Source organism: Capsicum annuum, chromosome 3, assembly GCF_002878395.1.
Source record: "Capsicum annuum cultivar UCD-10X-F1 chromosome 3, UCD10Xv1.1, whole genome shotgun sequence".
Classification (NCBI taxonomy): domain Eukaryota; kingdom Viridiplantae; phylum Streptophyta; class Magnoliopsida; order Solanales; family Solanaceae; genus Capsicum; species Capsicum annuum.
In genome coordinates this window covers 267929817-267942828 of record NC_061113.1, presented here as the reverse complement: position 1 = coordinate 267942828, position 13012 = coordinate 267929817, and the positions used below count along the sequence as shown (strand labels likewise).

The window sequence follows — 13012 nt, the reverse complement described above, 5'->3', positions numbered from 1 at the left end:
CAGCATTTATGACACTTTTGACTTTTGTAAATTAAAAACAAAAGTTACACTAAATAGTCACATAAAAGATACCAGGTCTACAACTAATTATTCCTCTCGGTGCATAGAACTAATAGAACTTGCAACATCATGTTGAATAAGACTGACAGTGTAAATAGCGTATATATGTAAGTTAATAAATTCATGATATATATTGGCATAGTAGAACTGTAGAAGTAGCGTATTTCAGGGGTCAATGGAGACTAAAAGAGTGTGCAAACTGATTATAACTGTTACTACTAATATTAGTATAATCACCTAAGTACATCACAGGAGTAATACAGTTTTTAACATCTTACTAATTACAACTACACGAAATCCCATTGTAGCTTTAGCTAGTTTATAGATTCTCTAGTGGTATAAGCTTTTTCTACATCCATATGTGATATGACCATATAATAAAAACAGATCTTGATAGTGGAGTCCCAAGAAAGTAAGAACTCCAACTTGTCCGATGCTTCTTCAACCAAATACGATATACAAGTCGGACCAGCATTATGCTATCTCCTTTTTTTTAGCCCGACACTACAAAGGTTAACTCTATCCACTTGACGTTCCAGCTTCCATTTTATTGGCATGCATCTTGAGTACACACAAGAAGCATAACACACACACACATATATATATATGAAAGATAAGTACCACATACACTATAATTTGAAGGATCATGATCATATTAACTGGTCCACCAATGAAGAAAATCTTTTCTGCGGTGAATTTTCTTCTGAAGCTGCAAAATACCATAGAGCAATGCCTCAGCAGTGGGAGGACAACCAGGTACATAAATATCAACAGGAACAATCCTATCACAGCCCCTCACTACTGAGTATGAGTAGTGGTAATAACCACCTCCATTTGCACAGCTCCCCATCGATATCACCCACCTCGGTTCCGGCATCTGATCATATACCCTACCAAATATCATTCCAACAAATTAAACTATATATCAACCAATGTTGATCATATCATTCTTTCTTGTAATACACAATCCGTTAATTAAGCATTACAGTCTAGTTACCTCCGATTTTGTTATGAGGGTACGTAATTTAACAAAGCTTTTGTCTGTAGATACTCTTATTGTATTACACTACTAATACATTGATTCTTGTCTCTATGACAAGTACGTTCTATATGCATGTCATGTACTCCATCTGTCCTAATTTATGGGGTATGTAGCTTCGTATTTCTCAAGTCAAACGAGTTCTCCCTGACCGTGATTAATTTTCTATTTTACCTTTTAAATATTTTGAATTATTATTTCAAAGTATGTGAACTTCATGTTTAGAAACTAATAAGTTGTATATCCAAATTGACGATTAAAATTTAGAAATTTAACTTGTGAATTTTTTTTCTAAGAGGATCAATAGCGTTCCCACATGTACATATGCGCATATCGATTGAAAGTGGAGGTGCTCAACCACCTGATCCAAACACTTTATGACACATAAATTAGAGGTAAATATATAGCATATGGTTTCCAAAATAAAATAAAGAAGAGAAAGTGACCTTCGCAAGGCGGGAGCCATCTTATTAGTAAGAGTACCAGCAACGATCATGCAATCAGACTGTCTCGGGCTGGGCCGGAATATAACACCGAACCGGTCCAAATCATACCTAGCCGCACCTGTATGCATCATCTCCACAGCACAACAAGCCAGTCCGAAAGTCATCGGCCATATTGATCCACGTCGAGCCCAATTCATCAGGTCATCCACCTTTGAAATCACATATTCCGCCGCCTTAGGCAACGCCGGCGGAGACGACGGTCTCGGCGACGGAGGCTGTGGAGTTCCGACTTCCGCCGGAGCTGAGGATGCAGCAGTGTGAATATGCAGAGCGGAAGAGGAGATTAAAGCAGGACGACGAGAAGTTGCTGCTGTAGATAGTCTCCGTAAAAGAGCCATATCGCCGGTGAACAGAGGGAGGACGGAATTGAAAAATAATTTGAAGATATATGCAGGAGAAATGTGAAGCACCGACTTAAACGACTTGTTGTCTTATGTCACTCAGCCAAATGCTGCATGCCTATTTATTTATTCAACGTGGCATTTTCTGGAGATGCACAGCTTGTTTGGATGATTGTTACGTATTGTGTTGTGTTAGCTTAAATTACAATATCTTTATTTTTAGAAAATTCTGGATATCCCAAGAGCACATAAGTTTAATTTACTATGCGGGTAATTCTGATCTTTTTTATCTGTTTAGGATAATTTTCCCATATGCAATGTTGGCAGGATATACAATGTAGGGATGGGACCAATAACGAGATGCTTTAGCGACGAGCTCTAGCTCCCTGCCACCATATCCCATCTTCCTTCTTTTAATATGTGACCAATAACGAGATGCTTTAGCGACGAGCTCTAGCTCCCTGCCACCATATCCCATCTTCCTTCTTTTAATATGTATAAATACTCTGATCAAATCCTAATTTATCGCAGATTTTTTAAGTGGTTGACACCAAAAGAAAATGTTAACAAACATGCTACTTTAAAAATGAATGCTCTCTTGAATTTTCAAGTGGACATTTATTTTATTGGACTAAAAAGGTGTTCCTATCGTTCTCAATTTATGTAGTAGTGTTTGATTGTGCATCAAATTTATGAAAGAAAAACTTCTAAAAAAAGGTCACTAAATTGAGACAAGGGAGTACTAATTTAGGAAGGACTAGAGTATTCATTCACCCAAGTAATGAAAGGAGGATTCAATGAAAGGAGCTTCTCTTTAGTGATAAAGATATTCAGACCGATAGGTTGACAAAATTTACACGTGAAATATGTGATACGGCAATTTGATGACATGAATTCCAGTACGTATTAGGATTCATAGAAAAAACGAACACAAAATTTATTCATATGATTCACAGATTGTGTCGAGCACAATGCATCGCAGCAAAAACAAGCGTATGATATGATCACCCAACAAACAATTATCAATTATATCAAAACATGTTTGCCAGATCATTATTAGATTCCATCACAAGGATCTGGCAGAAAAAGTGCAGGTACGAAAAACTACAGACTTCAATCTAATATGAGTTATAGAATGTTAAAACACTGACATTCTGTAAGGAGTGACAAGCTTAACAGTGCCAATTTCACTTCCCAAAAGCAAAAAATACAGGTAAGCAAAATGTCAGTGCCCTTCAACTTGTTTTACAAAAAAAATTTACTTAAAAGAGTTAATAATCTATAACAAAAGGCACACTGATTTATCCTACAAAAAATAATGCTATCCAAGGAAAATAAGCTAAACGCCCTGCAAGTTAGCAGCAGCTCCTTTCCCCCAACATTTCTAGTAAAAACTACATTTACCTTAAAAACTAGTGGCAATTTTTTGCACATCCATTAGTTTTTGCTTGTAGGACAACTATGGCATACTTTCCCTACTTCAACCCAATATAATAACAAATTCCAAAGAGCAAAGCAGAAAACGAGAAGGGATAAGAACGCAGCGAGGTCACCAGTATGCTGACATAGACAAAGTTGCTTCGTGTGGAGTCTTTCATCCACTTCTGGACCTTGACATCAAATCATGTTACAGGTTGGCGAGGCACCTGGAAGTGAAATGGTAGAACCTCAAGCTGCTTCTGAAGAACATTTCTCAAAAAGCAACCTGAAAAAATGCTATCCAAGAAAACTACATTGCTCCTGTTAACGCTTATGCATAATACATATACAAGCTGTTTGCAGCGGCACAGGCAATTGAATTTTCAGTTGGATGCCACGCTAGATGGAGCAACTTTGTCGTGAAATCGAATGAATTTCCATTTGCATCAACCCCTGGACTTTCTGAACCTGTATGCAAATAAATGTACTTCAGTTTGTGAAATAAATTTCTGGTAAAAAGGAATGTATAATCATGACTTCAGTCAAGTCCATATATGAATATGTAGGATGCATACCTCTCCTGACAACACGTGTTATGCTACTGCTCAGGGACCTGGAAGGCCTTGAAGGAGTCTGTACTTGTCTTCTGGTGGAGCACAATCAATGTCAGTAAGAGACCAAGACAAACAACATTTGTATCCAAATCTTTTCACACGAAAATAATAAGATATAGGTACCTCATGGGGTTTTTGCTAGCTTCTAGTGTATTTGCTTCAGTAGTTCCCGCAGCACAACCAAAGACGCGGAAAAGATTGCTGAAATCATACTAATATTTTTTTTTAAAAAAACAGAGGTGAACTAATAAAAGAAACATCAAAATAGATGACGGTCTACACACCTATAAGAACCAGTAGCTACTCGCAGCCCATCACCACTAAGGCAACACTCGAACTTGTCGAAGATGGAGTCATTCTCATATAAATCGCATAGCTGCGGGTCAGTAAAAAACCCTATGATCAGCAAAGAAACATACCAAAAATAGACACGTAACATCTTGACGCAGATGGTAATTCACCTTTGGTCTCAAATATTCATGAACCTGGAAGGTTGATACTGGACCAGAATCCATGTTTATATCCCATAGCTGAAAAAAGCAAGGTGAGTTCAGTAATGATAAAACATTCCTGTCCATAAAATTCCACTGTTGAGATAGAAAGCATACAGACATGGAAGAACCGACAGTCCTAACAAAAGCTGAACCAACGAAGACCCAGCTTAAAAACAACAAGCAACTATACTTAACCAATAACATAAATTCCTGGACTTGATCTACTTTAATGCTATGTAGTTCAGAAAAAACAAATAAGCATCAAACATTGAATGGCAGTGTGTTAAATAGAACAAGACAGATAATATAGCTAAACTGAGCAGCATCTTAAAAGACTTGCTTTAGGATAAAGGTGGAGTGGTTCCTAAAACAGAACTTAAACTAACAATTAAACTCTGATTAGATTCTTCCAGGCAATCGATCATCTCTGAGGATCAGATTTACCCTGCGGGCCATAGAAGTGTCCAATCCTGAAACTACAACTAGAATGTCAATTAGAAGAGAGTAATTCAAACTAAATCCGTGAGATGGAGCTGGCCGATCATTCCCTTCTTTTGGCCAGCTAGCTCTTTTTAAATGCAGCTTGTAATATGTCTCTGCTCATTTTAAATGAAAATGTTACACCTTCCGTTCTATCTCCCCACCACACAAATTCTTTAGCTAAAAAATATGAAGTGACAAGATATTGAAAGCAATAATATGCATATATCAACCAATCAAACATATTATTACATACCTCAATTCCAAATTCAAAAGAGCAGGAAGGGGGATCGGGGATGGAGGACTAAATGAATCATTTGTATCCCATTCCACTCTATTCGGGGTCATTGCATTCCAATACTAAAAAAAATTGTCTTCAAAGGCAATAGAGCGCATATACAAGAAAAAAGTACTCAAAATTCAACTGCCTAAATTCAAATATTAGGGGTCAAGGAACTTAAAATATTTCTAACCCGACCCACCACATTGAACTGAGATGAGAATATTGAGAAAACGGACAACCGAGGACAAAATGTTTCTACCAAGATTTGTTAAGAAAGATCAGGCAGCTTTTATTCATCAATCATAAAATTAAGCTGCCAGAACCCACAACTAGCACAAAAAAAATAAATTCGGACTGCAAAAGCTTGCCAAAAGGGAATAGAATAATCAAAGGTGAAATACCCCCCATCAACTAACAAAAATAACAGTAAAAACTTGGGAGGCTCCCGGACATGAACCACATAAAAAGCATCTACAAGCCCATAAATGTTCTTTCCAGAGTAAATGCACGAGGACTATAAATGCACTTGAAAGTGTTCCATATCATATAACCAAGTTCAACACAATATCAACTGAGAGGGGTCCTCAATGGATAATAGGCGATAATATATTGTTAGAAATGAGGAAAAAGCGACGACATGCACAATGAAGGCCATGAAGCATGCCATGAGCTCTGATATTGCCACCTCATTGGAACTATACTTTTTGTTAAAAGCTTTTACAGATCAAACAGTACCCTTGACAAAGTAAGACACATAAATGCAAAGCACATTGCAATTGCTCCAGCAGCCAGATATTCCATCAAAGATATTGTGAAACAAAAGTAAAAGTTACCAACCTTTAGGGTCATATAGTCGCGACTGAGTATGTATCTTCCATCCTTAGAAAATTTAATATCTGAAATCGAAGCAATTATCTCGGTGAAAAAAGATCTTGAACCTGGTGCTTCTTGCTCTTCAAACCTGCATAGCGAGGAGCCAATATTTTTAATTTAAAACGCTATCAGGAAGTAATTTGAAATACATATCTGTGCCTAGCAAAAGTAGTCCTATTCTATTCCAGAACATTTTCATCCTTTCTATCTTCTGCTGGACAAGAACACATTTAAAGAAGGAAAAAAACCTACATGCATTGAAAATTAGAAATAAAGGGAAGAGTGAAACTAACAATTTAGAATGTGAGTCGCACAAAGCAGACTGCCGCAGATCTACGAGACGAATTGACCCTTTTGAACTACTATAAGCTAACGTGTTGCAATGAGAAGGATGAAACTCTGCTGAAGTTATCACCTCTGCAATAAATAAAATATGGTTAAAGTCTACGCATCTATTAATATAAACAATGAAATGAAAATTATGACCTAGTTAAGGTTCCCACAACAAAAGAAACTAAGGAAAGGCTTACCAGTTAGATCTTCCATATTTGTTGGCTTGACATCAACAATATTGAAACTCTGATTGCTTATTTCCAAGTTCCAAAGGTTGATCCGGAGATCATCAGCCGATATAAATGTTTCGCCATCACTGAATGGAAAAGAAAAGATCAGAAAAATTACCATGAGCTCTTGTAAACCAGAAAAAGAAAACATGGCAAAGCAGAACTATAAGAGCAATATCTTCACCTGTTATTTGAAATTGAGTTGATGTGATAGTCGTGTGCATGAGCATACACTCTTCTGCACCTTGCAACAAGGCTGGTCTCATTACTTGTAACCTACAATAACATTCCAAAGCTTTTAGATTCAAATGGAGTACTAGTGAGGACACCATGTTAAGTTTAAAAAGTTAACTGTCTTAGGGAGAGGAGATGTAGTGGAGAACCGAAATTCTTCAACAAATCAATAGAAAGAAATTAAGACACCGAAAACGCTTCAAGTTTCCAATGACCCAAGGCTGAGGATCTGAAGATAAACAACATGCTGTGTATCCATATCATGCAAGAGAAACCAAAGACACTTACAAAAGCACATAAAACATGAACACATCCTAGCTTGTACGTTAAATTTTTTTCACCCTTCATCGGAGGTTGGGTTCACAATTAACTAGTTTATAACTACGTTTTTAGACAACAGAAAACAACTAGAACTAGAAGAAACTAGAAAGAACAGTCTCCTCAGTAACCAGGGATCAAGAACACCATGTGCATTCCTTCACTCAAGCTGCAACTTCATGAGATCTGTTCCTCTTTCTTTTCTCTTTTTTTTGTGTGTAAGGAATAAAAAAAGAACTTTAAAATATCTAACATGTACTTCATGAAATTGGTCATAGCGTTTCTTTTTCGTGTAAATGTTTGGTGGATAAACAAATAATGCACATAGACATGCTCGACATGCCATAAAGAACCAAACATACAGGACATATATAGCTTAAGTACAACTACCACAGGTAAACGTAATGAGGAAAAGCCCCCAGGTGGAAATGACAAATCATTGCTCAAGCAATTGACAGATCTATCTGCATAACCCCCATTAGCAAGACACTGCTTCGGACTGGAAGAAACACTAGAACTGGCCACACTGCCATTTCCAACAGCTCTGGAAGGATCAATATTCATTTCGGATATCTTCTTAACTTTCTTCTCTTGGACCTGAATCAGCAAAAGAAGTAGTGAACAACTCAGCATATTGATTAAGAACCCACCTCCCACCCCCCAAAAAAAAGCCCAGTCACAGGTAGACAATAGATGTGACTTAGGTCAATCAACAACTAGTTTACATCACAACAACAATCACAGTAGCTCCCCAAAACACTTAAAATTAACAATTAATATTGCTTATCAGTACAACAGCAAAAATGTATCTTGAGCCATGGAATGTAAAGAAGAATACTGCTCATTTTATTTTACCAGAATAAACTGAGCAAGTTACACTGAATTTAAGGAACCACAGAAAAGCAAGTTGGATGAACTAGTCACCTTCCAATACTTTATGGTTTTGTCATTGGTAGATAGAAGAAAGAGGGCACCATTAGATGATTGGCACCAACGGATCTTGTTGATCTTCTCCTCTATCTCCAAGCTCTTCAGATAATCAAACTGAACAGAAAGGTGCAACGTGAAAAGTTAGAATACTACTTGACGCGAGAAAAAAGTAAAGCAAAGCAAATGAAGAATGAGAAATAACAGCAGAGGCAATTCACCCTTCATAGATGCATCTGGACAGGAAAGGGGTACATAAGAACCAGATAAATAAGATTCTACTAACTCTTTCATCACTCCAAAAAGGAAGAATAAAAAAGCACGAACAACAAAGAATTGAGAGATACCTCAGGTTCATGGCTTTGAAATTCTGTCTTGTAGCGGAACTCTGGATGCCGACTCACTGAATAGTCCATTCTCTCTAGCTCTCTCTGACTTCCAATATTCTAAGGTAAAACAATGCAAAGGGAGAGAAACAATCAGAGAAAACAAAATCCAATTTTTAATAAATCTTCTGAACTACACTGCGAATAAACCCACCTCTTTTGTATCAGTCCTTTCAAATAATACCACCCTGCCCCCGCGATCTCCAGTAGCAAGATGGTCACCAGATTTATCGAACTCAATCGCGGAGATGATATCAACTACAACAATAAATATGAGAAAATACATCATGATACTCAAAATGTAGTGTCCTAAACATAGAACAGAGAAAGCAAAGCACATGCTCTCATAGTTGTGAACTCCCCATGCAACTAGAAATGGTACAGCTGCACTATCCAGGCACTTCAAATTAATTTGCAATACAGATTTATAAATAAAAAAAAGGGCAGCCTGGTGCACTAAAGCTCCCGATATGCGCAGGGTCCGGGGAAGGGCAGCACCACGAGGGTGTATTGTACGCAGCCTTACCTTGCATTTCTAAATTAAGCTCATCTATATATCATATCACAGTCCAACAGTTGACCATGCAACAAGTTTAAATAATATGAACAGCACACTGTTACCAGTCAAACCATGTCATACAACATGGAGTACCAGATGAGTATCATGGATATGAATCATGTACAGGTTCTACAAGCATTATTTTCTGTTCCTTTCATCTTATTGCAACATAGTGCAAGCTTAAAGGAAATATGACAGGAACAATTGAATGTTTGCAAGCACCGACAGGGCGCAAAATCAAAATCTCAAGGCATGCTTCAGCCAAACTAAAGAGAAACTGTACATAGAGGAAAAGTGTAGCTCGTGCATCTGAGCTAGGGAATAGATGTGAATAAAAATAGTGAAATTGATTAAGCCATGGCTTGGCAGTTTAGAGAGCTTTGAAACGTGACCAAAATGATCTTATTTCTGACAAAACTAAATGCATACACATCGTATATACACATTCCTTAAGAGACAATAAGAAGAAAAACACGAGCCGGATAAAATAATTCCATGTGCTTGGACTTCGGACACCACATGTGTTGGCATTAGGCTTACAGAATGTTGCAGATTTCCCCAACTTCAGTTGGTCAATTTTTTTTTAAAACACTTCCTCTAGGAAAATAAGTTACTTAAAAATAAGCAAAACGACTTCTCTGATAAAAGTAGGGAAAACAAGTTCCACAAGTAGCATTTCACATTCGATCGTGTCTTGCCCACCCTTCCAACACACCTCATCTTCACCTCCACCCCCGTCCTCACCACTCCACACCCCTACCCCACTGTTACCTCTCATAGTATTTGTCTAGATTCTAGACAAATGCTTTTTGCTTACGTACCAAACACAAGAAAATAAGTACGAACTCCAATTATTTTCTTGGAAAATATTTTTCAAGAAAACATTTTCCATAATACCGAGTACACCCTACATGTGTTGGTATTAGGAAAGGAAAACTTCAAGGATCAAAAGATTACTAGTGGATGGTATATGAAAGTTCCTTTAGAGTCAATAAAAGACAAATGAATACTTTTGACTCCTGAAACTACATGTGTTGGCATTAGAAAAGGGAAACTCCAAATGATCAAAAGACTGATACTCAGTGCATCCTCCATTCTGCAACGGACAGTCTGCATATCTCAGACAAAAAAAACATGAGACAGAAGTAAAAGAAAAAGATGCAAGAGCAGAGGGCCAGAGGAAAAAGGAGCTTGAGTGTGGTATAAACTTCAGAAAAAATGAACTTTGATACACACCATGAATCATGATTTAGGAAGAAGTCTCGTGCTCAAGATGCTGAATGAAAGAGAAATACCAATTCAGTTTCATTCTGAAAACTTAAATTCTACGCTAATTAGGTAAAACGGCATCAAGCTAATCCAACTCCTTACTATCTTATGGAACATATAATCCTCATGCTTATAGATACTTGGGTAACTAGATACAAGACACAAGAAATTTCAAAAACTTTCATTGAAGGTCATGAAACTAACTACTCTCACATCAGTACAATATTAACGCAGAAGATAAAGCAAAAGGTAGCATCTACAAAAGTGTACAAGCATTCCGCCTACATTGAGTTACTGACTCAAACATCAAGAATGGAATGACCGACGACTCCCCTACGCATTGCATATAGTGCATCTTGAAAACAAGAGAGCATATCGGAACTAGTCTAATGGGAGCCAATAAAAGATGTAATAGACATTTCATATGACAAATTGAAGCATTTCACAAGAAAGTAACAACCTTTACTGTGTTGCAGCAAAATAGACATCAACAGAATCTTATTTCGGGATGGTCAATTATATGCATGTTATGGTTAAAGACGGTTAATCAAAGCTCACATCCCATGAGCGACATCAAATCTTTCCACAATTTAGGCAAGGGAGACATCTATTCTTCAGCATTTTTACCTGACATCTCCTTGTACACATACTGTCATACTGATTCGAAATGAGGCAGTTGTCCACACCTTAACGCTCAAAAGCTTAGTGCGTGGAGCTAAAAGAACGCCTAGCGACCGCATCAATACTAACCGTTGCAAGTTGCAAGTGGTAATACGTGAATCATGATAGCATAGCCACTTAATAGCGCACCCTCGTAATATACATTTCTGCATACATGCATACATAAAGTTCCAACACTCAAAAGCATCAAAGAAACTAGCGATGCTTGCATCAAAGCCAATAATCTACACTCGGCAGTCCTCTACTAAATCAAAACGAACAAAAAACAATCACCTAGATCTACACACAAGCTAAACAAAATCTAAAAGTAACAACAAGTTCAATTGATACTGTTCTCAATCCGCTAAAGTCTCAAATCACTCAATCAAACACCGTAATCGAAAAATCTAACAGATTTATCGTAATTAATCGATCAAAAACCCTAATCACAACACTGACAGCAAACTAATCATGGATCCAAACTGTAAAAACGAATTAACTACAATAAACAATTGCTAAAATAATAATAAATAAATTACCTTCCTGAACTTCTTCGCCGGCGGTACGTTCACCAAATACCTGAGAAAATTTCCACTCAAGCGGCGGTGGTGGACCCGCCGGAGCTGCCGCGACATCTCCACCATCACCACCGTTCATCTTTCTTCCTTTTTCAATTAATTTTTTTTTTATCCCTTCAATATAAGCAAAATAAAATCGAATCGAAATAACAATAATAACAACAATTAGACGAAGACAAAAGAAAACAAAAACAAAATGAATCGCCGAATCGGCGTTTAGGTTTTAGGGAATCGGCGGTCGGAACTTCATAGAAAAATAAAAATGTAGGATTCAGATTCAACCATTATTATTATTATTAATATTATTACTACAACTTCATAAACATTATCAAAATTGCTATTTTATTTTTTCTAGTGTGATTGGATTTGGGGAGAAGGAGAAAATAGGGAATTTGCTAGTATTTGTTTTTGTCTTTGAAGAACAACACTGTTGTTTCTCTCTCTAACTAAAGGTCTGTCAATAATACATTTTCTCTTTGTCCACCTAATATATATTTTATTTTATTTTACTTAAAGCTTTGATAATTTTACCGACTTTATGATACCATGGTGACTCACTGTCCCATATACAAAGGAAATTATTAAATTTGTTTCCTAAAATGGAATAACCTTTTTTTTTCGACATTTTAGCAATTTAGTTGATTGATTATATAAATTTTTACTTGGTTCAATAACATTCAATTCTTGATTTTGTAATCCTTTCTCTCATTTTTTCTTCTCATACTTCATAATATATTGAAAGAAAATCTCCATTCCTTCATTAAAATTTTATATCAAGTACCTTTAAGTTTGAGAAAATATTTATTTTGACCTTACTAAAATTTTATTTTGAAATTAACTTTTGAGTTATTGTCAACAAACAAATAATTTAGATTTTTTCGAGTGAGTTAGACACGTTACGTCAATTCGTTGATTGATGATTGACTAAGCATGCTTTAAACGTTCGTGGTGGAATTAGACATTTGACATCAATTCATTGATTGAGTGTATTTTGACAGTTCGTATTAAAGTTAGACACGTGTAAAATTAATTTATTAATTGACGATTGATTGAGCATGTTTTGACAGTTTGTGGTGGAATTAGACATATGAAATCAACTAATTGATTGACGACTGACTAAGCGTGTTTTGATAATTTGTGTTAAATTTAGACAAAAATAAAATTAATTCATTAATTAATGTCATTGAACGTGTTTTGACAATTTGATAGAGTATTCTCTGACGAATTATTAAAATTAGTGTTATAGAATAACGGGAATAAATATAGATATAGCTGCTATAAATATAATATGAATGGATAATACGCATAGTGAAATACAAAATTAAGTAATTTCAGACAATGAATTAAAAAAAAAAACTTTTTTCAAAAAAAAAAAAAAGATAATTATATTAGTGATAGATTCAAAGGAG

General features: G+C 36.2%; 2 protein-coding genes across 5 annotated transcripts; both read right to left on the bottom strand.

Annotated features, from left to right (window-relative positions):
• Positions 1–260: 260 nt before the first annotated feature.
• LOC107861752 (NADH-quinone oxidoreductase subunit B 1) lies at positions 261–2115 on the bottom strand. Its single transcript, XM_016707114.2, has 2 exons — positions 1546–2115; positions 261–950 (listed from the first exon to the last, which is right to left on the bottom strand). Exons 1-2 carry the CDS (start codon positions 1941–1943, stop codon positions 716–718), a joined length of 633 nt encoding a protein of 210 aa, XP_016562600.1. The 5' UTR covers positions 1944–2115; the 3' UTR covers positions 261–715.
• Positions 2116–3041: 926 nt separating this feature from the next.
• LOC107861751 (serine/threonine protein phosphatase 2A 55 kDa regulatory subunit B beta isoform) lies at positions 3042–12084 on the bottom strand. Of its 4 annotated transcripts, none has more exons than XM_016707110.2 (14): positions 11565–12084; positions 8692–8795; positions 8499–8597; positions 8149–8268; positions 7612–7821; positions 6857–6948; positions 6640–6758; positions 6403–6526; positions 6074–6197; positions 4441–4509; positions 4264–4355; positions 4103–4180; positions 3941–4011; positions 3042–3833 (listed from the first exon to the last, which is right to left on the bottom strand). In XM_016707110.2, the coding sequence occupies exons 1-14, from the start codon at positions 11680–11682 to the stop codon at positions 3697–3699; spliced, it is 1557 nt and encodes a 518-aa protein (XP_016562596.1). In that variant the 5' UTR covers positions 11683–12084; the 3' UTR covers positions 3042–3696. The 4 variants fall into 4 exon arrangements, with proteins under 4 accessions (XP_016562596.1, XP_016562597.1, XP_016562598.1 ...); XM_016707111.2 differs by having other exon boundaries at positions 7615–7821; positions 11565–12080; XM_016707112.2 differs by having other exon boundaries at positions 3941–4008; positions 11565–12072.
• Between the last annotated feature and the right edge of the window lie 928 nt (positions 12085–13012).